The 22,391-nt window shown below is 50.0% G+C and overlaps 1 protein-coding gene across 1 annotated transcript in view; it reads left to right on the plus strand.

The window, feature by feature from the left end:
- The first annotated feature begins 6,264 nt into the window (after positions 1–6,264).
- Positions 6,265–22,391, plus strand: part of ITGB5 (integrin subunit beta 5) — a 46,254-nt gene continuing 30,127 nt past the window's right edge. Inside the window, exons 1-5 of the mRNA XM_084524506.1 lie at positions 6,265–6,401; positions 9,522–9,607; positions 14,452–14,656; positions 19,187–19,436; positions 22,206–22,374. Of these exons, the coding sequence (XP_084380632.1) occupies positions 6,290–6,401; positions 9,522–9,607; positions 14,452–14,656; positions 19,187–19,436; positions 22,206–22,374 (822 nt within the window). The 5' untranslated portion in view covers positions 6,265–6,289. The remainder of the gene's footprint in view (positions 6,402–9,521; positions 9,608–14,451; positions 14,657–19,186; positions 19,437–22,205; positions 22,375–22,391) is intronic.

Raw genomic sequence — 22,391 nt, forward strand, 5'->3', positions numbered from 1 at the left:
GGATAAGTTGGGCTGGACTGCTTGAGGCTGAAACTATCCTCGAAACTGAGCCATGAGGCCCAGTGCCCAAGCAGTCCACAGCACGACTGCTCAGCATCCAAACTTGTTTGTGAAAGCATGAAAAGCAGTTCTGTTCGGTCCTGAAAGCAGAAAGATTTTCGCGTTTTTCTAGTTATCTGCTGGTGAAAAAAAAACAAAAACAAAAAACAAAAAACAAAAACAAACAGAAAAACAACCACTCTTTCATTTATGAGGTTGGTTTTAGGTGGATCCTGCACATGAAGATCCAGGCTGCAGTCATCAGCCAGTGAGAGCGAGCAATGAAGGTAAGAAGGTACCCCAAACCCAAGGGCCTGACTTTTCATTTCTGGTCTGCTTCCTCTGACTTTGATGGTTTGTTGTTTAATGAAGGAGCTCTAGCACCCCTTCAAACAGTAGGAGCAGCAGATCTCTTTGTTCTTTTTAGCCATTATTTCCTGTTATCTGTGACCTGTTATGCTTTATGGGCTTCCCTGTTCTTAGGCCAATCAGGACTGATGTTTTTTTTTTAAGGCTTGGTTTGGAGATTATTATTATTTTTTTTGCTAATTTCTGCAAAAATGTGTAGGTTCAGCTCGCACCTTCTAAACCTGGGAGAAGTCAATTAATTCCTCCTGAAAACTCTTACTAGGCAAAACCGCTCCACTTGCAAACACCAGACAGAAGGCTAAAAAAAGAATCCACAAAGTACTATACAAAGGACTGCCGGTAAAAGGCTCTATAAATACATCAAAACCAGGTAGGAAATCAGTGGGACTGCTGATGAGGCTGTAAAAGGGGCAGGTGGGAATGAGGAAGCTGTAGCAGAGGAGCTTCGGGATGTCTTTGGGAATGTTTTTGCTGCTGAAGCTGTTGGGGGGCTTCCTGCACCCTTCCCAGTCTGTGCAGCGGGATCAGCCGGAGGAGCCAGATCAGCCTGAATCAAATAAGTAATGGAGTAAAGAGATGGTAGGAGCAAAAGAAAGTACCTGAAGTAAATGGGTAACAGGAGGGATCAGGTCAAATAGATACAGGGGTGGTTAATAAATGGCCTGGACCCGATGGCTCTGACAGAAGGACCCAAAGGAGCGGTGCGGCAGCAGCACGGGGACCACTGCACTGTGCTGGGAGGACAGCCTGGGACAGGGCCGTGTTTCTCACTGTCAGCCCCCCCCTGCCCTGCCTTTTCCACCAGCAGCACCAGCTGAAGAGGTTGGCTGGGGTTGATGGATGTGAGCAGCGTGCCCCGTGTGCCCTAATGACACTAATTATTGGGGGTGTTGGTAAACCGCAGAGAGGCCGGGTGACGTGCTGTATGGCTGGTGGTTTATTGTTTATGTAAAAACTGCCCCGTAACAGAAAACAGGGGTGTTTTTTTCCAGCAGATAACTAGGCAAATGCAGAACACTTCCTGCTCACCAGCCCCAGAGGTGCTGCCTTTCACACGTAGGCTCCAGCTGGCCACCTGCTGGCTCCTGCCTTGGGGACACAGAGCTGGTCCTTGCTTCTCCTCTGAAAGCAAGCCAAGGCCAGCAGCAGCACCAGGCCGGCACCTCCTGCTGCAGCCCAAGAGGTTGGCCAAGGGGCTGTGCCTCTCCTGCTCCCCGCTGTCCCCAGGCCCTGGGCACCGACCCCCTGGCATCACCTTTCTGTCTGGGCTGAAAGGCTGCTGTCCCTGGTAGCACCCTGAGGGACATCTGTCCCAAAAGGTTCCTCAGCTGGGCCACTGCTTTGTCGCCTGCTGTCCACTGTCAGCTTCCTAAAAGTGACCTTCAAGTCTGCCTGGAACAATGCTTGTGGGGTGGGGAGGGGGAGAAAAGCTCTCTGCCTCCCTGAGGTGCGCCCCTTGCCCCCAAGGCCCTCGTTGGGTGTCGCTGCCACCTGCCCTGTGCCCTCTGAAATGACCTGGTTAAACATTAGAGGATTTCCACCTCTGGTTTAGTCACGGACAACCAGGCGCAGCTGGGAGAGGAAAGTCTGCTGCATCTGGGAGGGGAGACTTTGGAAAAAAAGACTTTCTCCGAAATCTTTTATCTGCAGAGATCCTTTTATAGGGCCAGTTAGACAAAACAGAGAGCTGCCCATGACAGAGGCCACAGCAGGAAACCCTGGTGTCTTAGAATCACGTTTTCTTTTTAAAGAATTTGATTTTTCATATTTAAAAATATATATACTCCATGTCTGGGGCATCTAACAAACTGAAGGCACTGTTGTAGTGCTAAGGGGCTTAATTCACTCTTGAGTAGAGGAATGTTTAAATTGGGGGAATCAGGGGTCACATCCAGGTGGGTATTTCAGTGCCTAACTTGCACTGAAATTAATAGGAACTGGGGTCCCTGAAGAGGAACTGTGGATCTGGCCCTACGCGTTGTTCCTGTAAATGAAGCAGGGCTCGTGCTTCACAAACATAACTGTTCTTCTTCTCATGGCAAGGTCTTTCCTTGTACAATTTCCATCACATTCTGGAGCAAGCTAATGCTGGGTGGCAACAGCTTGCCAGAAAAATAAGCAAAAAGCAGGCTTCCAGCGGGCACAGCCCCAGGGTGAATTTCCTTGGCTGTTTGTGCCCCCCGAGCGCTCCACTCGCCTGGTTGCTTGGGACCTGGGCTTTTACTGACCTCGGTGGGAATTTTGCCAGAGATTTCAGCAGAGCCAAGGCTAACGGGCTCTACCTGCTGACATAGGAAATCATATGTAATGATGATTGCCTCGCATACACACATATACAGGAAATCTCTTTGGGGTTTTCTTTCCAATAGCACTTTATGAGAAGCCCTCTGCTAAATGTATGCAGTAGATGCCCCTCGCTTTTGTGGCTCTCCCGTAGCATTAATCAGCTCCAGTTTGCGTGGGATGAGATGCACAGCAAGAGAGAATATTTGCTTTTAACATAGCAGACAGGGCGGTAGGGATGGGCGAGCCTTCAGGCTATCAGACTTTGTCCCCTCTCCGCGAGTTGGCAAAGTCCCTGCCACAAGATGGTGCTGGCTCTTCGCAGCTGCAGGAAGGACCGCAAGAAATGCAAAACCTTTGAATGAGCAGATTTTAGTCAGGGCTAAGCATTAACAGGGACCACAGGCAGATTTCCAGTATGCTGCTGACTTTTAACCCTCTCCTGTGTCACAGCCTCGTGCACCCTCACGCCCGTCCCTTTTCAGGCTTCTTAGCTTCACACAGCACACACAGCCCCTTGGGTTGCTGACTGAAGGCACAGAGATTTATTCTGAACCTATTTTATTTTATTTTATTTATTTATTTTATTTTATTAAATTTATCCTTTTCATTTCCTTTTTATCCTTTTATCCTTTTTCACGCAGGAGAAGGACAAAACTTGGCAAGAGGTTTTCAGGTATCCCTCCTTTGCCTCCCAGCACAGCAGCAATGTTTCTTCCCGGCAGCAGAGAGTGCTGGTGTTGCTTTTGGGAGGCTGAGAACAGAGACTGGTCCTCAGACGGTAAAAATAGCTATTTTTTTAAAATAGGAAGCAGCAACGTGAGCTGCATCATCACCCGGAGGAGAATATACTGTTTAATAATGAAACTCATGGTTGCTGTGTTTTGGAATGTTGCCTGTTACTGCCATCTGACATGGGTTTTGTAGGAGTTGGAATTATTATTATTATTTTTTGTAGCTTCTATGCAAAAAGCAGGAGATGAGCTGTTTCCAGTGCTGTGAAAAGACCATCAGCAAAGCTCCACGGAGCCCACAGGACAGCCCTGGCATGTAAGGAAAAGGAGAGGAAGTGTTTTCTCAATCCCCAAGGCTCAAACGAGTTCGCCTTTTATTTCACAGCTAATCCTACCACCCAGCTTGGCCCTAGCTCCTCCCCAGACTCTGAAAAGCAAAACAATGCTTTTATTTATTTATTTTTTAACCAGGCATCAGCCCAGCTTGGTCATCACCTAGTTTCCAGTTTTGCCCATCTATGGGAAGCTGCTTGGACCAAGGGTTGTGGGATGCTCAGGACCTGCTGTCTGTGTGCCAGGCCAGGCTCAATCCTTCTTCCAGCAGCTACCAGCTGCCCCGTGACTCCTGGAAATGGAAATGTTTGCTGTCTTAACTGGTCTTTCTGGCACAGCAGACAGCTGTGCTCAAGGTCCTATGACTTCTGAACTTACTGCAGGTATGGTGGTTTAATGAGTTACATCCAAAAATGTTGGAGTTATAAGGCATTATATCCAGTTATAAGGAGTTGTATCCAGTTGGGAAATGTCTCAGGACATTTGGCACTGGAGCTGCTAGCAAGCAACAACCCTCAAACTACGTCAGAGAGCCTCGAACTATGAGCCCAGGCTCAAGCCCACGCTTTGTGAGACGTGTGGGCAGAGGGGCAGTGTCACCCCTGAAGCAGGCTGAGGCTGTGGCACCACCGTTTGGCCAGACTGATGCAGGAAGGGGAGTCAGCCCTGGGAACCTAGAACGGCTTCAGCAACACGGCAGATTATCTAGCTGTGACTCAGATGCTTTTATCCACACCTTCTGCCACAAGGGAGATATGACAATGAAAACATGTCTTTGATACACTCAAAAGTATCTCTGATAAAGCATTTTGTTTGTTTTGACTGATAACCGAAGAATCAAAGAACAAATTTTAAATTGCATCACTTGCAAATGCATGCCTAGGTCAGAAACACCGGGGTTATGTCCTACTTGCACCATGGCTTCAAAATGCAACTGATAAGGGAGCAAGCACAAAGATCAGGGCTTTTCAGCCCAGGGTTTTCACATCTTCTTTCCAACAGAATCATGCAGTTATAGCCAAAAAACACAAGTTCACGTGGCTCCTAAATTCTTGAGAGAAACTGAGAGGTCTCAGTCCCGTGGATTAAGTCATCCTCAATAATGGCGTTTTGTAGGCAGGAGGTGTGATGTCAAGAGTGAAAAGACATGGGAAGCAATGAAGGATGCTTTGGGAGAACAAGGCTGACTTTTTGCAGCCCCTCTTTAGGTTCCCAACCCCAAATTGCTGTGCTGTGCAAAACGTGTGCATAATGCTTATGGAAAGCCCAAGAGTTGGCTTCTGTCCAGGAATAGAGGAAAGTCCAGGAAAGGGAACATCTGGGCTGGTTTTCACATATGCAAGGCTGGGGGCTCCTCACCAGGTTGTGTCTCAGGGTACTCAGGCATGGTCAGAGTACTAGGTCCACACATGGGCATTGTGCCTCAGGCTGGCTATTTTCACTCCTGCAAACACGGGAGCTGCCTTTCACTTTCCGTCTCATCACAGAATTCCTGTGAGCACACTGCAGTGCCCTCACCTTTCCAGGTCAGTGTGGGGTAAGTACCATTACTGGGGGGGGGGACAGGGTGCACCAGGGGGTGTTCGAGGCAGCAGCAGGAGACACAGGGCAGCTCCTGGTGCTGCGGCATGGCCTGAAAACCCCGGTCTGTGTGCAGGCAGGAACTCCAGGATGCACCTGCAGCCACATCAGGCGTTAATGCTGCTTAGCAGCCCCAGCACGCTTGAAACATTGAAAGTGTGGCCCAAGGGTCTGGAGACTCTGGAGAAGCCAGCGGCGTGTCCGAAAGCAGCGCTGGAAATCAGTGGAAAGAAGGAGAAATTTTCCCAAGTGGCGTTAGAGTTAACAAACCCTGCCGGAGAGCAGCGACGCGCGGGGCGGGGATGGAGGGCGGGCGTTTCGAGCAAACCCAAGGCGCTACCTTGGAGGGTTTATGTCAGATTGGCGTAAAGGTCTGCAGGCCGCCGGCAGGTAACGCGTGCCATAAATTGCCTTTTAAACCAGCCATCGGCCACGGACCTGATTTATGATTTCTTTTTAAAGCAGAAGGAAAAAAAAAAAAAAAAAAAAAAGAGAGAGCTTGTCGGGATAATGGGGTCATAAATCCGCCGTTCCCTTTAGACCTGCGCTGCAGATGTCCCGCGGTGCTGGGGACCAGGTAGGACAGGTCCCCTCCCGGCCGCCTGGGACCTGCTGGCAGGGCGCAGATCCCCGCGGCACCAAAACCTGGGAGTCGCGGGGAAGTCGGTGCGGGGCGAGCCTGCGGCTCCCACCCGTGTCCGCGCGTGTGCCCGTGGGCGTGCAGCCCCACGAGGAGCTCCTCGAGCCCCCGGGGGCTCGCACCGGAGCCGCGGGGTTCCGCCACCCGCCGCCGCGGGGAGCCCCCGGGCTGCGGCCGCCGAGCGGAGCGCGGCGCCCCCCCGGCACCGCCTCCTCCTCCTCCTCCTCCTCTTCCTCCTCCTCCTCCTCCTCCTCCTCCTCGCACAAAAGGCGGCGGGAGGAGGGCCCGGGCTGCCCCGGCCGGCCGCACCATGCCCCGCCGAGGGGGGCTGCCGGCCCCCGCCGCCGCCCGCCGGCCCCCCCCGCGCTCCTTCCTCCTCCTCCTCCTCCTCGTCCTGGCCGCCCTGCTGCAGCCCGGCAGAGGTAAGGCTCGCCGCGCTCCCCCCACTCCTTTCCCGGCCCTAGAAAAGCCCCCGGGGAAGGCGGGTTGCCCCCAGCCTCCTCAGCGCGTTTTTTGTCGAGGTTTTCCATTTTTTTTTTTACTTATTTTCCCTTTCCTTTGCTTCCCCCCCTTCCGGCTGGCTGCAGCCCTGTTTCCATCCCCATCCCGGCTCCTGCCTCCCCCCCATCACCACCCCGCTCCGGGGGTCCCTGCGGGGCCGATGCTCTCGGTGCTGGGCGCTTTAACGGGGTGGCCCGGGACACCGCGCTGCGGCACACGGTTGCGAATAAAGCGCCGAGGAGATTTTCTTAGCTTTTTAAATTATTATTATTACTATTTTTAATTTATTTTGTGCTTGCGATGCTTGGAGCTGCTGGTGAAAGTGCAGCAAACCGTTTCGGGGAAGAGCCCTTACTGCAAGGGTAAATAAAATGATCTTTTCACACTGAGCTGGATAAAGCATAAAATATATAACTTTTTTTTTTTTTTTTTCCTCCCTCACCAACCCACTACATTCACCTCTCACTTTGGGGAGCTGCCCAAACTAGGATTTCTTGCAGAACAGGTTTAAAATGAGCTCTGATTGCCCGGAGCATCTTCGGGAATAAATCTGTTGCACACCTCTCATGAGAGGCTCCTGTCTTGCCTTGCATCATTAGTTTTACATAGTCAACTCCTGGCTGTCTGCTGGGTGCAGTTGTCCTCTGAGTGTTCGAGCTCTCCAGGGGCTCAGCCTGAGGGCAGGATGTAGATTGGAGATGCCTTCGTGCCTGCTGGACGCTGCTCTGCAAAATGAAATTGGGTTTGGGAGCCGGCAGCATCAGCATGAGTGTGTACGTGGGGTGGGGAGCTCGGCAGTCCAACGGGGTGGATTATCAACCTCCAGAGTAATCCCAGTAAATCCTGGATGGAATTTTTCCCATTGTGGGAAGTTTAGTTGAGAGGAGTGGTCCTGTTAGATGCATGGGAAGGACTCAGTTTCTTTCAACCTTACCTGGCATCTCACCCCTGGATCTGGACTAGCACAGGCATCTTCAAATCCCTCCTTTGCCCAATTCATTTTGATCCAGCACAAAAAAAACTGCACAGAACTGAGTGCAGCTAAGACTGTCATTGGGAAAATCCTGTGTGTTTTAACTCAAAAAGCTCAGCTTTCACTCCAAATTCAGCTTTTCAAAGCTCCATTTTCACAACAATGTTGGAAGTGTTTTGGTTTTGCTCTGAAGTGGAAAGAAAAGCATACTTTGCATCTCCAAAAGCTGCCCCTGGGAGCAGTGGCCCCCAGGACTGTGGCCGCCGCCAGGCTTTGCCCATGGCACCAGCTGTAAGGGAGGAGACCTTGGTTTCCATTCAGATATTACCACCACTAAATAAACTTCCAGAAATTCACTAGTTGGGAACGGAGGCAAATACTGTCCTGTTTCCAGACAGACAGGTGAGAGAAGCCTGCTGGCTAGCCAGGGCTGGATAGTGTGGGCATGACTGCAGCTATGTGCTTTATAAAGCCAGTCACATTGTACTTTCTATTATTTTTCTGTATTTTGAGCTCTTGCAGTGCCCAGGAGCTGAAGGCTGACTTGTGGATGTGAGCAAGGAACGGGCATGTGCTAACACTCAGTGAGAGGGCATTAATGAGCCTCTTGTTCGGCGTGGGGGAAGCCAGCAGCCTGCCTGAATGAAAGCCATAGATGCAGCCCGGGGTGAGGGTTAACCACCTTGGAGGGCATGGAAAGCGTCAGCGCAGGGCTGGGGCACGGTCACACTGCTGGGGTGGCTTAGGAGCAGTGACAGGACCACTTGTCCTCCCTCTGTGCTTAGCCTCGGGCATGGTGTGATTTTGTGCAGCTGTCCGGCTCGGTGCACCACTCCTCAGGCAGCTTTAGGTTTGCAGTAAATTATTCTTAAAGAATACAGCAGCAAGCTCCTGTCCAGGGCTCCTGCTGCTGAAGGTCCTTGCCACAGGCCCAAGCTCAGTGATGTTTTTCTGCAGCTGTCAGTGTGTCCCCAAGGTCTGCAGGTGACATCCAGCAGCAGCGCCGGGCAGGGCGAGCCGCGGCTACAAGCCCTCCAAAAACAGAGGCTGGACAAAGCCCTTATTGACATCTGGGAGGGAAAAGTAAAGCAGGCTTGGAGTTCACGCCCAAAGCATTCCGCTTGGAGGCTGCAACCTCTGTGCCGAGTCCTCGGCTGAAAATTTGTTTAATTACTTATTGACCATGGACATTAATAGCTGCACCCCGGGGAGAGCTGGGGCATCGGTGCCACTGAAGGGCACATTCATAGCCACAGGCTTGGTTAAACAAGCCGCCGCATTCAGAGCCCATACCAGTGACATTTGTTTTAATCTGTGCAATTCCACTTTATTTTAAAATCCTCTCGAAGCTCAAAGCCTGGATTTTGCCTGGAAGCAGGCAGCCCCGGAGCAGGCAGCATCTCTGGGACGGCATTGGACCAGCCTTGGATGCACCCCAAGGTGAAGAGGCAGGCTGGCGTAACCTGGATGTCCTGTGGAAGTGACTCCTGTCGTAAATTAAAGCAATTTACTGCAGTGGGAGTCAGCTATGGACGTCATCTGTGTGGAGGGGGAATATCTTGTAAGACTGCTTTAAGGTGAAAGTTCTGGGGAGGGAGATCCTGTATATTCAGTTGGAAACATCCAGAAGATGTGCCTCGTGTGGCTTTTAAAGTCAGCATCTGGGGGATTGGGGGACAGCCTCCTTCAGGGCAGTGGAACAGCTATTGCATTGTCAGCAGCGATGGGAGGGTTTCATTAGAAAGATGGACAGGTTCCTTCTTTCATTAACCGGAAACCACTGGAAAAGAGTGGTTCCTAGAATCATATTGTAGGTGTTCTAAGCCCCCGGTGCCCATTTCTGCCCTTCTGATTTTTTTTGTGAAAGGAGAAGTCAGGACTTCCTTGCAGGAGAGATGGAGAGGTTTGTTCCTCCTCCAGCCTTTTCAGCTCCTGGGAGATTCCCTGCTCATGACACTGAACTTGCAGCGTGTTTAGCGTTAAAACCACATCAGGATCCCCCTGATCCCTATTTTCAGGCTGTAACCGCTCAGCCCAGCCCACTTTCTGTCCTTCTCTCTTGCTGAAGGTCTCAACATGTGCACGAGTGGGAGCGCCTCATCCTGCGAAGAGTGTCTCCTCATCCACCCAAAGTGCGCCTGGTGCTCCAAAGAGGTACGTGGGCAGACTCTGGTTTTTGCTTTAAATGCTGCAGTTGGTTCTCAGGTGCTTTTTGTAACGCAGAGAGGAGGCTGCAGCCCCCCCTTTGCCTATCCTGGTGCCAGAGGGGGCTGGTGAGGGCAGCGGGGACTCCCAGGTGGAGTGTGGCTCGGGCGCATGCAACTCGTAGGAAATGTCCTCCACCCTGCTCAGGGAGCAGCGCTGGTGCTTCAGGTCTCCTGTTCCTTCAGTTCCCTTCCTGTTTTCTCCCTGGGAGCCCCAGGAATCCTGGTACGTGTCCTGTGCTGCAACAAAGATCATTCCCCCTCGACTGTCCTTTTGGGAGGCAACCAGCACCTTTGGCATGTTCACTGTCATCAAGGTGATGAGCTGCACAGCTTAACTGCATGCTTCATGGCCAAAATGCATCCTATGTTGGTGCTGAAGCTTCTCTCCGGTTATTTACCCTGGTCCTCCTTGGTTTGCAAGAAGTTGCAAATACCTTTCCCTGCTCCCTAAGTATAGCTTATGGGTTTTCATATATACCTCTTATCGAATGTGCGTCTTATCAAGCAGACTTACAATTTTTAGAGATTAAGGTGTTTGAAAGACCTGATGATACATGATGTGTAGATGGTGTTTGCCTGCTTAGTGCCTGTATCTGCCCTCGGTGTTGACAAGAGAAGTAAGGAATAGAATAGAACAGAAAATAATAGAGTAAAATGGAAGAGAATGGTTCAGTTGGAAGGGACCTGCAAAGATCCTCGCGTCCAGCTGCCTGACCACTGCACGGCTGCAGCTCTCCAAGGAAAACCTCTTAACGCAGCTAACACCATGTTACCTGACAGCGGAGTAGTTCTCCTGTTTTATTTTTTCCCCCCAGCAGGTTGACTGATGTGTAGAAGGGAAAGGGTAAAGCAATAGATCCTGCTTTTGAGACATCTTGTAAACAGCTGTAAGAGCTCCTCTTCCAGCCAGCTCATCTGCGGCGTGATATTGGATCCAGGAGCGCTTGCTGGTCAGCTACGGGTACCCAATAGCTTGCCTTTTTTTTTTTTTTTTTTTTTTTTTAATTCTTGGCATCAAAAGACAATTTTGGCAAACACTGCCAGAGGAAATGTTTGTCTGGTGGTCGCTGTGACCACTAATTGTATGTCAGCCCTTGGCACTGGCTGCTTGACTCTTATCTTGCAAACAGAAGAGTTACTAAAAAAAAAATAATCCTGAATGGAGCAGAGGGGCCAAGTGAAGGAAAAGGTGTGTTTATAAGGAAGTCCTGGAATATGTCCTGACCTTTAGCCTGGCGCAGCTATTTAAAAATACACTTCGATGTATTTCTTGCCAAGAGTGATGTGTTAAAAAGCTGCTGTCCCTGCTATACGCTACATGCTAAGACTTAGGAAGCTCTTATCCTAACTCTCTGTATATTTTTTTAAATTTCATGTTTGAAACTGAATTGTTTCTAACTATGAAATCATCAGATGAGGTAATGGGATTGTGAAAGATATCTAGGGGTTTTCAACTTCAGAAGTTTATAATGTTATAAACTCTTCACGACTGGCTCTCTTTGCATGTCATGTCACCACCTTATTTCCCCTTCCCTCTGCTGCAGCCTCGTCAGTCATGCCTATAAAATTGCTGGCTTTCGGTCTGTTTTGCTTTCCTGCTTCCATTAGCTGCCATTCACAGCAGCGTGTGCCCGGGAGCGTTATATGCTGCTCAAATTCTGTAGCTCTGCTGACGTTCAAATATCAAGGCTCAGATACCAGAGCGGTTTCCACAGGCGCTAATTATGTTGTGGTAGAAACACAATCAGCCCATTAGCATGTATTTACTGCTCGCCTTGCATTTGCTTAGCGCATTTGGGACTAAATTGGGCCAACTGTTGTCATTTTTACAGGCAAGAATTATGTTTTTTTTTTTGGTATCTGCACACCCACACGTGCATGCACACCTTTCTCAGTGGCACCAGCACGGTGAAGCCCACAGGACATCCCAAAGTCATCCCTGTGCTGATGCTTTAGAGGATGCCCTGGCTGTGGGAGAGGAGGGCTGTGCTGTTTCCCACTCCCAACTCACCACCTCCTGCCCCACAAGTGTGGGGCACATTGCCGCTTCTATCGGCCTCTGCTCATCCCTGCTGCCATCCGGGAGGATGATGATGGATGAGCTGATGAGAGCAGCTGCTGGTGTCCGTGCAGCCCGGAGTTCCCAGGGGCTGGTGAGCTAACCACAAGGCTTTGGGCTGCTGGAAATTTGGAAACAAAAGCTGACTGTTGGCTCTCGGACTAATACCTTGAAAGGCAGGGCTTAAACGGGGCGATGCGTTTAAATTACGCTGTAAAGAGAAGGCATGACAGTATGTGTGTGCATGCAAAACAGAGATGCACATTAATTCTTTTAAATTAAAATGAAATTTGTTTTATGATGAATTCAACTGAAATTTCCCCTGTGGCACCCTGTTTTCCAGCGGGTTGCATGTATCCCATGCTCTCTGAACACATTTGTGCCTGGAGGATGAGGAAGGAAAATCAAGGGATTTCCTACAGGGAACATGTAAGGTTATTTTAATGAAGAAAGAAGGCATCATTCAGGCTGACTTAATGCAGAATTGAACTGATTAAAACAAAAATTGTAGGCAATAGCCTAGAACATGTAAAGTTAGGAGTTGGATACGGTCAACGCTGTTTGCGCGTGAGCCAAGCGATTTGTCTTAAAACTCTCAAACTGAAGAGCGTGTAATTGTCACATTATTGGCCTCGTCTCCCTGAACTCCCCCGTCTGCTCGCGTGCATTGCCTTTTGCCTGTTGGTTGGTGCACCGTGCCCGCGAGCAGTGCCAGTTGATCCTGAGAGCCACGGGGCACAATCCCCGAGGGGATGCTGTTGTGCAGCACGAGGTAACGAGGACTTTTTTTGCTTTGGTTGCTTGTGGAGTATTTGGACCTGTGAAATACCCCACAGAGCTTCCTGTCCTTTTCCCCTTTCATTTAGTCTCTGGGATTTTCCTTGTTGGAGACAACGTTGTGGTTTGGTTTGATGGGACAGGGTGGCCAAAGCTGCAAGGGGCAGCTTAGGCTTTGCCTGGTTTTGTAATGCAACACCATGGTCCTGCTCGCTGCCTTCCTCACCCCAACACGGGACCCCCCTTGCCTCCCCCATTGTGTCCCCACCTCTGGGTGGGATTTCTTTTCCCCTACCCTGAGTAACGCAGCATCTCACCGAACAGGTGAGGGCTTGGATTTGCTTAGAGCTGCAGCTCCGCAGTTGCCATCCTGTAGCAATTCCCCTGGGCCCATTTTAGAAGAAATTTAAACAGAAACCTGCTAAGTCAGGAGTGGTGGGGACTGGGAACTGAGGAGGTGCAGAGGTGCTGCTGAAGTGAGAGCTTTCGCAGTTACCATTAGATGGTATTCTGCATCCCCACAGGGATGATTGGAAGTGCTTGATAAAGCCTGGCTTTTCACTGACTTAAGGTCAAATCGTGTCCGAGACAAACTGTTCCTCGAGGCTGCCCTAAACCTGCTGCTCTGAAACGCCAGGCGTTGTTCTCGGTTGGGAGGGACCCTGGTTTCTGTTTTGTCATGCTGGAGATGATTTACATAGTCCCAGTCCTCTTCTCTGGAAGTCCAGCTGTTTACACGAGGCGATCCAAGAAATTCATGTTCACATCCATCCAGCGTGCCGTCGCCTTGGCTGGACACCGCTGCTCAACGCAGGAATGCAAACCTCTCATTTTTCCAATAGCGTTTGGACCTCGTAGTGAGGAAACACAGCAGAGATGCTCTGTCTGCATCCCAGGCTGTCCTCGGGGATCCTCCAGAGCTGTGTGTGACATCAGTCAGATGATCTTGACATCTCCCCTGTCCTCTGCTGTACCTCAGCAGCAGCAGCAAGTGGGGTTTATTCAGCCCTGCTGTGGTTTTTGGGTGTGTGGCTGAAGGAGGGGCTGGTGTGGCTGTGAGCATCTTTTCTGCATTATTTCCTGTATTTTCAGTAGCTCAGCCCCAGAGCAGGAGATGGCTGCGTCTCTTGTTAGAGCACAGAAACAAGTAGAAATCGGCTGTTGAGAATGCAGTAAGCTTTGGGCAACTCACTCCTTTTGGTCCTTTTAGGAAACCAAACTGGCATGCTGACAAACGGGACATGCTAGCTGCAGAAGGCCATGTTGTGTGGCTGGGTTGTTTCCCAGCAGTGTGCTGCCACTGGGGCTGGCATGGGGGGTATGAGATGTCTGGGTATGGGGGGAGATGCTCAATGGGGAGTGCTGAGCCCCATATCGGCCTTAGGGATGTTGTGCCCCAAACCACTGCTGTCTGTTCCCGGTCTGCGCCAGCCCGGAGGACGCTCATGGTGGTGGCATTTCTCCTGCAGGATAGAGCTGGGGCAGTGCTGGCTGTGCAGGGTTTTGAGGAAAGGGGGATGTGATGGGATGTGGGGGCTCACAGGGGAGCAGGGTCTCCAGCTTCACACCTGGACTTGGCCTCCTTCCCTCGGTGACACCTCCCTGTCCTCTCTTCCTTTTGCAAAGCTCCCCTGAGGTGATGCTGCTGGGGATGCAGAATAGTGTGTGTCTTTATGCTGCTGTGGTCTGAGAGCAAATTCCATTTGCAGACCTACAGGCCAGGCGCTGAAATGCTGAGGGCTTGGGAGCACAGCGCATAAAACCTTGCTGTGTTTCTTTCTTGGTAGATCCCTTTGAAAGGCTCAGGGCTCAATGCAAGCTGCTTTTGAGGCACAGCCAGCTCAAATGCCACTGAGGGCTCCTTGTCATTTGCTACAGACCCCAGCACATCCACACAATTGCAGGGCTGATATTTCTCCTTCCTCTTTCCCTTTTGCCCACCTTTCACCTCGCAGGAGTTTGGCAGCACCAGGTCCGTCCCGTCGCGGTGCGACCTCCTGCAGAACCTCATCGCGAATGGCTGTACAGGCGCCATCGAAAACCCTCGCAGCAGCAGCAGCGTGGTGAAGGATGTCCCTCTGAGCAGCAAGGGCTCTGGCCAGACCCACCTGGACGTCACACAGATCACGCCGCAGAAGGTCGCCCTGAGCCTGCGTCCCGGTGAGTCTCAGCAGCTGCAAGACCCATGGGGGGGCTGCAGGCACGTGGCAGGGCAAGGAAAGGTGCCGGGACTCTAAACTCTAAACTTTCATCTGACTCTAAACTGAGACAGCTCCTCATATAAATTTATGAAAAAGAAAAAGGAAAAAAAAAAATCTTTTGGTATGCAAAAGAGCCGTGGGATCAAGGCCTGAGATGAAGATTTGAACTTGTGACTCAGAGCTTGGACTGTATCCATGTCCCTGTTTCATTCCCCATAGCCATTGATTTTCATAAATCTTTTCATTTTAATTAAAAATTAAAAGTGAAAGGCTAGAGCAAGCCACGCGAGTGTGCTTGTTATCTAAAGCTCTTGCATGGTGGGGGCAGACTGTAGTGTGGGTTCAGAGTTCTTGCAAAAATTTGGCAGCCGCTGTTTCTGAAGGGGGAAAAAAAGCTCTTTATTGCAAAGTGAAGGAGCAAATATAAAAGCTCGATTCATTATAAGCGATCGGTGTGGGTTTTGAGGGCTTACACTTCTGTGACAGCTCTCATGAGCAAACAGAAAGATGAAATATGACGTTTTGCCCAAGAAAAACAGCAGCTCGAGCCGGTGTTCACGCTACCAGCGCTCTTCCAGAGCCAACCAGTTCCTGCAGGCCTTGTTGTTTTAGTTCCGTAGGATGAATAGTAACGATGTCTCTTAATTAAATCTTCCTGAGTAGCGGGACTGCTGTCATCGGTCAGACCCCTAAACCTAAGGAATTGTTGCTTTGAAGCAGGTGCCTGAGGTCAGTCACCATGGCGTGCCTGACCGAGGGTCCCACCGGTGGCTCTGCTGCAGCGGCACTTCTGCAGTTCAGTTTGTTTCTGAAACAGGTCTGCTCCTGTCGGAAGTGAGTTATTATTCCCCCTGTTTCTCGAGGCAATCGCTGGGGGAAAGGGCTGGCTCAGCTTCTCCATCTCGCCTCCACAGCACATTCCTTTCCCAACCCCTGGCTGTTCGGCACGGCCGGAGGCGCGGGCGCCCACGGCTCCGGTGGCTTGGGAGAGATGGGACGTGGGGTCCAGCTCCCTGAGGCTTTCCTGGGGCTGCTTTGCTGGATGATGGAGCTGCTGTGCCTGCCAGACCTCGTTTCAGCAGATTTCCAGGTGCTTGAGAGCAGCACAGTGGTGTGCCAGGCAGATTTTGGTTCTGGTGGGATGGCAAGAGAAGCCCCTGCAGGTCTGGTTTGAGGTGGAAACCCTAATGTGCTGACAAGTTCCTATACGGGATGAGCTGCAGCACTGCTCTTGCTTCACCTGGATGCTGAGGGTTGCAGTAGGCTGTGGTTTGCTTGGCAGGTCAGCAGAAGCTGAGGCCGTACAGCATCCCCAGGGTACCCAACAGCTGCAGGAGCAAGGGAGTGTTAGGAGATGTGCCAGCAGCTTTCGGCTGTCCCGCCCCGGGCTCAGTGGCCAGGCAGCTGCTCCTGCGGCTCCACGACTTGCTCTGGGGTGAGCAGCTCTGCCAGAGCAGCTTGGAAGTGCTTTTGAAAGTGCCCAGAACAGCAGGAATTGCTCCGAGGGCTTGTGCAGTGCTCTGAGTGGGGCTGAGCCCATGAGCTCTGCTTCATGTGCTCCTGTTGTAGAGCGTCAGAGGCATTATGGGAGGACAAACATTTCTGCACGTTTTTCATAATATCTCCCATTTTTGCTGTCTTTTTGATGTTGAGGTGCATGCCATCTTACTCAGGGCCGATGACTTCCCACACCCTTGGATTAGCATCCCCAATTTAAATTATCCATTAACTCTTGAGCTAGAGAACAGGTCCTGAGGGTTGCAGCCTGTGGACCCAAGACAAAAAGGAGACAATGTTGATTTAATTTTGTGCACAATGCCAATTTTGTGTTCCATCAGGAATCTTTTTTTTTGCTTGCAGAGTGTAGAATTTCAAGGCTGAGCTCCCACAGCAGTCGTGGTGATTGTGCTCTTCTATTCTCAGACTGCTAAGCAGAAGCAGAAGAGGGCAAATTGTCAATTGTTTGCTGGTCCCACCCAGGCAGTTTGATCGAAGCATCCTGTGGCTGAGGACGTATCCCCAAATCTCTGTGCTCAGACATAATTCCCAAAGGCCTTAAACTGATGTCTTTCTGGGGCAGCTTTCAGATCAAGCATTTAGTTTTTATAGCATTGCTTTTTAACCTTGGGTCCAGCTATAAGGCAGAGCGTCCTGGTTTTGAAAAACATGAATAGTGTAAAAGGAATTTAAAACAATGAATAGGTTCATGTTGTGCTGTCCATTAAGCCTGGAGCCTCAGAAAGCAGAAGCAAGAGGTTTTCATGGGTAATCATGATTGTTGAGTTTGCATTCTTAAATTAGCTGAAAGCAGCTTTTCCATTTGTTTTTACTGCCTCTGTGTGACTGTATCCAAGAAGCATTTCTGTATTCATTTTTGACTTAAAAACTTCTCAGTAAAAGCTCTAAGGAGAGGATGGTGGTGATGGTATGCGGGGAGCGAGAGGGCTGGATTATCCCTAAACTATGAGAGTAATACCGTGCACAGAGAATAATAAATGCTTTTGTACTGACATCTGCATACATTAGCAATATTTTCTGTGAGATAATCAATTTGTACAGTTAGGAATGAAAAGAGAACCAGGCCTGGAATCCTGTTATTTTTGGTGCCTTTTCATGGACTAATAAATTCATAACTGTTAAGAGAAGGTTCATTAGAGCATCCCAAGTGCTCTTTCCAGCACAGCAATTCCCATCTTAGGGCCTGCTCTGGAAGAAGGGCAGTTTGGAAACCGTAGTGTCTGAGGCAGCATGTGCAAAGGACACGTCCTCTTTTTCTCAAAGGGCTGAGTATTACAGTGGTGAAAAATATGTAGGAATGAAAAAGAAATAGGCATAGGAGTGGATATTCCTGGAGTGAAAGACTGTCTTGCAGCACTGAATTGAAGGAGAGAGATAAAGAGAAGAGAAAGAGAGAAGAGCTGAGATAGCTGGGTGGGAGTAAGAGGGGCTGCGAAGAAGATCCTGGAGTTGGGGGTGGCATGGGGCTTGCAGGACTGGGATATTCCAGCTCTGCACGGGGCTGCAGAGCCTCTCCTGCCTCGTTTCTCCGGCGCGGTGGTTTGGGGATGCTGCTGCTGCCTGCTCATGGGCTGGGAGTAAGTGGGAGCAGCTGTGCTGCTGCGAACAATGAGGAGAACAATAAAACTTTTAGGGAAATGTTTTCACGATAATAAAAAATGTGCATTTGATTTCTGGGGAAGAGGGAGGGAGCAAAGAGATTTTTGCAGAACCTGCTGGTGCCCAAAGTTCAGCCGTGGCCAGGAAGGGCTGGGAGAGGTGGGAAGGAGGGGGAGCTTTGGTCTGGAGGTGGTCTGAGTCCCGGAGGAGCCATTGAGCTGGAAAAGATGCTGAGCTGGCAGCTGGAGGTGTGGGCTTTCCCATGGCTCGAGTGCATGCATCTGGGGGTCTCATTTTGTCCCCTCTCTCAGCTATTGGCAAAGTGTAAGGCAAATGTTTGCCATGTCCCTTCTGGCTCCACTGAGGTCTGTCTGGCTTGAACATGAGTTTGTTTTGATGCCAGTTCACCCGTTTTCAACATGTGGCTTTCTGCCAGCATGGCCTCTGCTCCTGGACACCCTTCTGGAGAGCATTTCAGCTGAGGGCAGCTTTGCAAAAGGGAAGCAGTTGGAGAAGGTCAGGGGAAAAGCTTTCCTCAGCTCTTTTTCACATGTCCACAGCCTGACTCCGTCCTGTCAGCTCCTTCCCTTGTGTTCATCACTTCAGAAAGCTTCATCTCTGTTTTGGTACTTCCCCATGTGATTGCAACAACCTTCTTTTTCCAGTTCGCTTCCCTTTTGCCGTACTTTCTCCGGGGTGATGGTGGCAAGACTTTTTTTCTGGAGAAATTTCCTTCTGAAAGGTGTTTCTTCTGTGTCTGCTTTGACTCGACTTCTCTGCACAGCTCGGAGAACATCTTGCATTCATCTCACACCAGCTGTTTTCTCCTGACCCACTTCCTTCTCCTGCTCCACCTCCTTTCTCTCTTGTGCAGGGCTTATGTGACTGGTCTGGTTTCATTCGAGGATGTACCCAAACAAGAGCGTGAAGAATCCCTCTTCCATGACGCATCCCACTTGAGGTTCACTCTGCTTACTTTTCTTTCCAGTTTTCTAGGAAAATGCCCATGGGTTCTGACCAGTTTGGGACAGCAACGTTTTCATGTGTGTATCTGTAGACATTCTCTCAGCTGAGATTGAAAGACCCTTTCTCATATCTCCAAAGCTAAATGGAGACATGCACTTGATGGATAAGTGTTTTTATCTTGCCAGCTGGTACAATACATAGCTTAAAACCCCAAAGCATGTCCTGCTTTTCTGTTCGTCTCCTGAGGATCAGATTTGAACAGGCTTGTTCCCCTTGCCCTCTTCTTTTCCAAGAGATCTGTCTGCTCTGCATGGGAAAAAAACAAAAGGCAACAGTCTGGATTTTGTGTGTGCTAGGGGTTCTCTGGCAGTGCTTTTCACCGCTCTCAACTCTTATATGTGTGCAGGTGACCAGACCTCCTTCCGAGTTCAGGTCCGGCAAGTGGAGGACTATCCTGTGGACCTCTACTACCTGATGGACCTCTCCCTGTCCATGAACGACGACCTAGACAATATTCGCAATCTGGGGACCAAGCTGGCTGAAGAGATGCGAAAGCTCACTAGCAATTTCCGCCTGGGGTTTGGCTCTTTCGTGGACAAAAACATTTCTCCTTTCTCCTACACGGCACCAAGATACCAAAACAATCCCTGCATTGGGTAAGTGGTAGGTGTTCTCCAGAGTCTGCACAGACGGTGGTTGCAGGGTCTTTTCTTGCATTTCTGGCTTTAGATAGTGAACCCCATTTATGCCCCAGTTTTTGGGAATGCACGATGCTCCAGAGCCATTCAAAATAGGGCAGTTTCCAATTTTGCAGTGGCTGTTGAAGGATACCTACATCTAGACACATGAAACTATTGTACCAGGAGCCTAATGCTATTTTTAAGTACCTGAAGAGGATGCAGACATTGCAAGCATTTTTACAGGCTTTAAGGAAAAGAAGCAAGAGCCAGAAATTCCTGCTTTCTGATCCTAGCTCTGAGTCATAGTTTGGCCTTGGGTAGATCAATTAAGCTCTTCTCCATTTTACAGATAAGGAAACCAAGGCGGTGTGAGTCTTTCCCAACAGAAGTGTTTGAGGGAAGTGAGATCTGGAAGGGCCTGTGGGACTGATTAATGAGTACTTGTAAAGTGTTGTAAAAATTTCAGGCAGTTTTCTTCATCTTTATTGCTGTGGGAGGAAAGCAAACTGGCAGTTGCGAAAGACACAAATGATGCGATTTGCTGTGCAATGTTATCAGAGCCTTCCTCTTTTTTTTTTTTTTTTTTCTTATTAGTGTATTTGCTAGTGTCTTTTTGTTTGCCTTTTAACAGATGGAATTTGGGATCAAGTCCATTGTATTAGGGATTGTGTCAGAATCAAATGGGCTGAAGTGGAGGGTGTCCAGGCTCAGATGGGCTGGGATGTTGGCAAAAGAGGGCGGATACAGCAATAAATGACTCTTACCTTTGTGTTCCCTGTCCTGCCCCTTAACCTCATCCCTCTTATCCCTCTTTGGGCTTCTGGTTAGTTGGGTAAGGGCAGTGGGGTTAGCCCTTTTGTTGGAGCCATTCTTGGATACTTAAATTGTAAAGTCACATCACAGACAGTTGCCAAGCTCTGTGAGCAAGCATGCTCTAAGTTTGCCATATGAGAGGCAGATTAAAGAGAGCTGTCATCAGCTATGAAGTTTCTTGCCATCTTTTGGCATTGACCAAACATTTGGCATCTCATCACACGTTGACCATTGACCAGACAAAATTACCCATATTCTTTTTTCATCAGTTCTTCCCAAAGAGGAAAGTCAAATGGATCTACTTCAGTGCTAAAAGCTTGTGCTTTGGCCATGAAGCCTAGCCACAAAACTGGAACTCCTTTCCCTTTGGTGGCCTTGCACATGTTTATAGTGTGATGAAGTTAGGTAAGTCAGAGGGAAATACAGAGCTTGTTCTGCTGGAATAGATTCAGTTTCCAAGTGTGGAGCACATAAAGTTTTTCAGTGCCCAGATGAAAGCCCTGGCCGGTGGAGGAATACTTACGTCTGTCCCTTTTTCTTCAAACACTTCTTGCTCTGAGCATTCAGGTTACACAGTATTTTCCATTCTCTGTCCCCTGTGTGCCTAACTTTGGGATGCTGCTGTAATGGAAACCACCTGGCTGAAAAGCATGGCCGGGCATGGAGGAGTGGCTCTGCGTGAGCTGTTCCCACCCCATGGACATGCTCTTGCTTCCCACAAAAGCATGTGGCTGCTCTTGTTCTGTGCCACCACAGCACCATGTCTGTGCTCTTCACAGGTCTTCTCCCTCTGAAATTTGGCCTCAAGGATGCACTCAGTCATCTCCATCATCCTCATCTCCATCAGCCACTCGTGTTGGGGGGACGGGGTTTTGCTTCAGGCTACAAAATCTTCTCAGGAACTTTGGCTTACGTGTGATTTAAAGCAACAGGCCTTTTGTGGAGTGAGATGGGGTAAGACATGCAGGAGGGGGAGGCAGTGCTGGCAGAGGAGAGGATGGGGCTGTTGGTGATGTTCACAAGCTGTGGGTGCCCCATCCCTGGATGTGTTCAAGGCCAGGCTGGATGGGGCTTTGTGCACCCTGGTCTGGTGGTGGGAGGTGTCCATGCTCATGGCAAGGGGCTTGGAACAGGGTGGGCTTTAATGTCGCTGCCAACCCAAACCACTCTGTGATTCTGTGGATCACCTGGAGCTGCTTTCACCAAGGCAGTCCAGAGCTGTCACCTCACCTTCTGCCCTTGTGATCAGGCTGTCCTTATGGCTTTTCGATTTTACCCAGCTGATTGCTTTTCTGTCTATGGGTTACATTAAGCAAGGCTGTTCTTGGGAAGCCACTTAGGTGTGATTGCCAAAGGCAGCCCTCCTGGCGGGTGCTCCCTTCCTGTCACCATCTGCCTCCCCCTCGCAGCGCTGCATGCGGGCTGTCACTGCTGCCAGGTGGCTTGCTGATTTGGCTGTGAGATGGGTTGAGAGGTTTTGTTTTGTTTTCGGATACTTCTAGTGTCAAAGCAGTCCTTGTCCAGTGACCTGTTTGCATCTGGAAAAAGCTGCGGTGGGTGGTTTTTGCCTCTGGTCCAGGGGTCCCCATCCTCCTCCCTGCACCTTTGGGCCCAGGCAGGCAGGTCCAGTGTCCAGTGCTGGTGTCTCTGCTCAAACCTTCTGTGGAGAGAAACTTTTGGTCTGGATGAGGTATCTGGAAACTTCAGCTGCTCAAAGCACCTTCTGGGTGGGGTGGGACAGAAAGGCAGACTCTACTGTTTGTAGATAACTGGCCAGAAATCAAAGCATCCAGAACACAAAACCTCATGAAAGCATTTCAACCCTCTGGACAAAGGTTTGGATACCAACCTCTTCGAGCTGCTGCCTCCTGCAGCTCCTGGCTCCTGCTAGGGTTCATGCTAACTAACCACTCCCCTCTGCTTCTCTTGCAGCTACAAGCTATTCCCAAGCTGCGTCCCGTCCTTTGGCTTCCGCCACCTCTTGTCTCTGACGGATAAAGTCGACCGTTTTAATGAAGAAGTTCAGAAGCAGAAGGTGTCCCGGAACAGGGATGCTCCGGAGGGCGGCTTCGATGCGATTTTGCAAGCTGCAGTGTGCAAGGTGAGTCACGCTGGTTG

The sequence above is a fragment of the Aythya ferina genome (genome assembly GCF_964211825.1).
Source record: "Aythya ferina genome assembly, chromosome: 6".
NCBI lineage: Eukaryota > Metazoa > Chordata > Aves > Anseriformes > Anatidae > Aythya > Aythya ferina.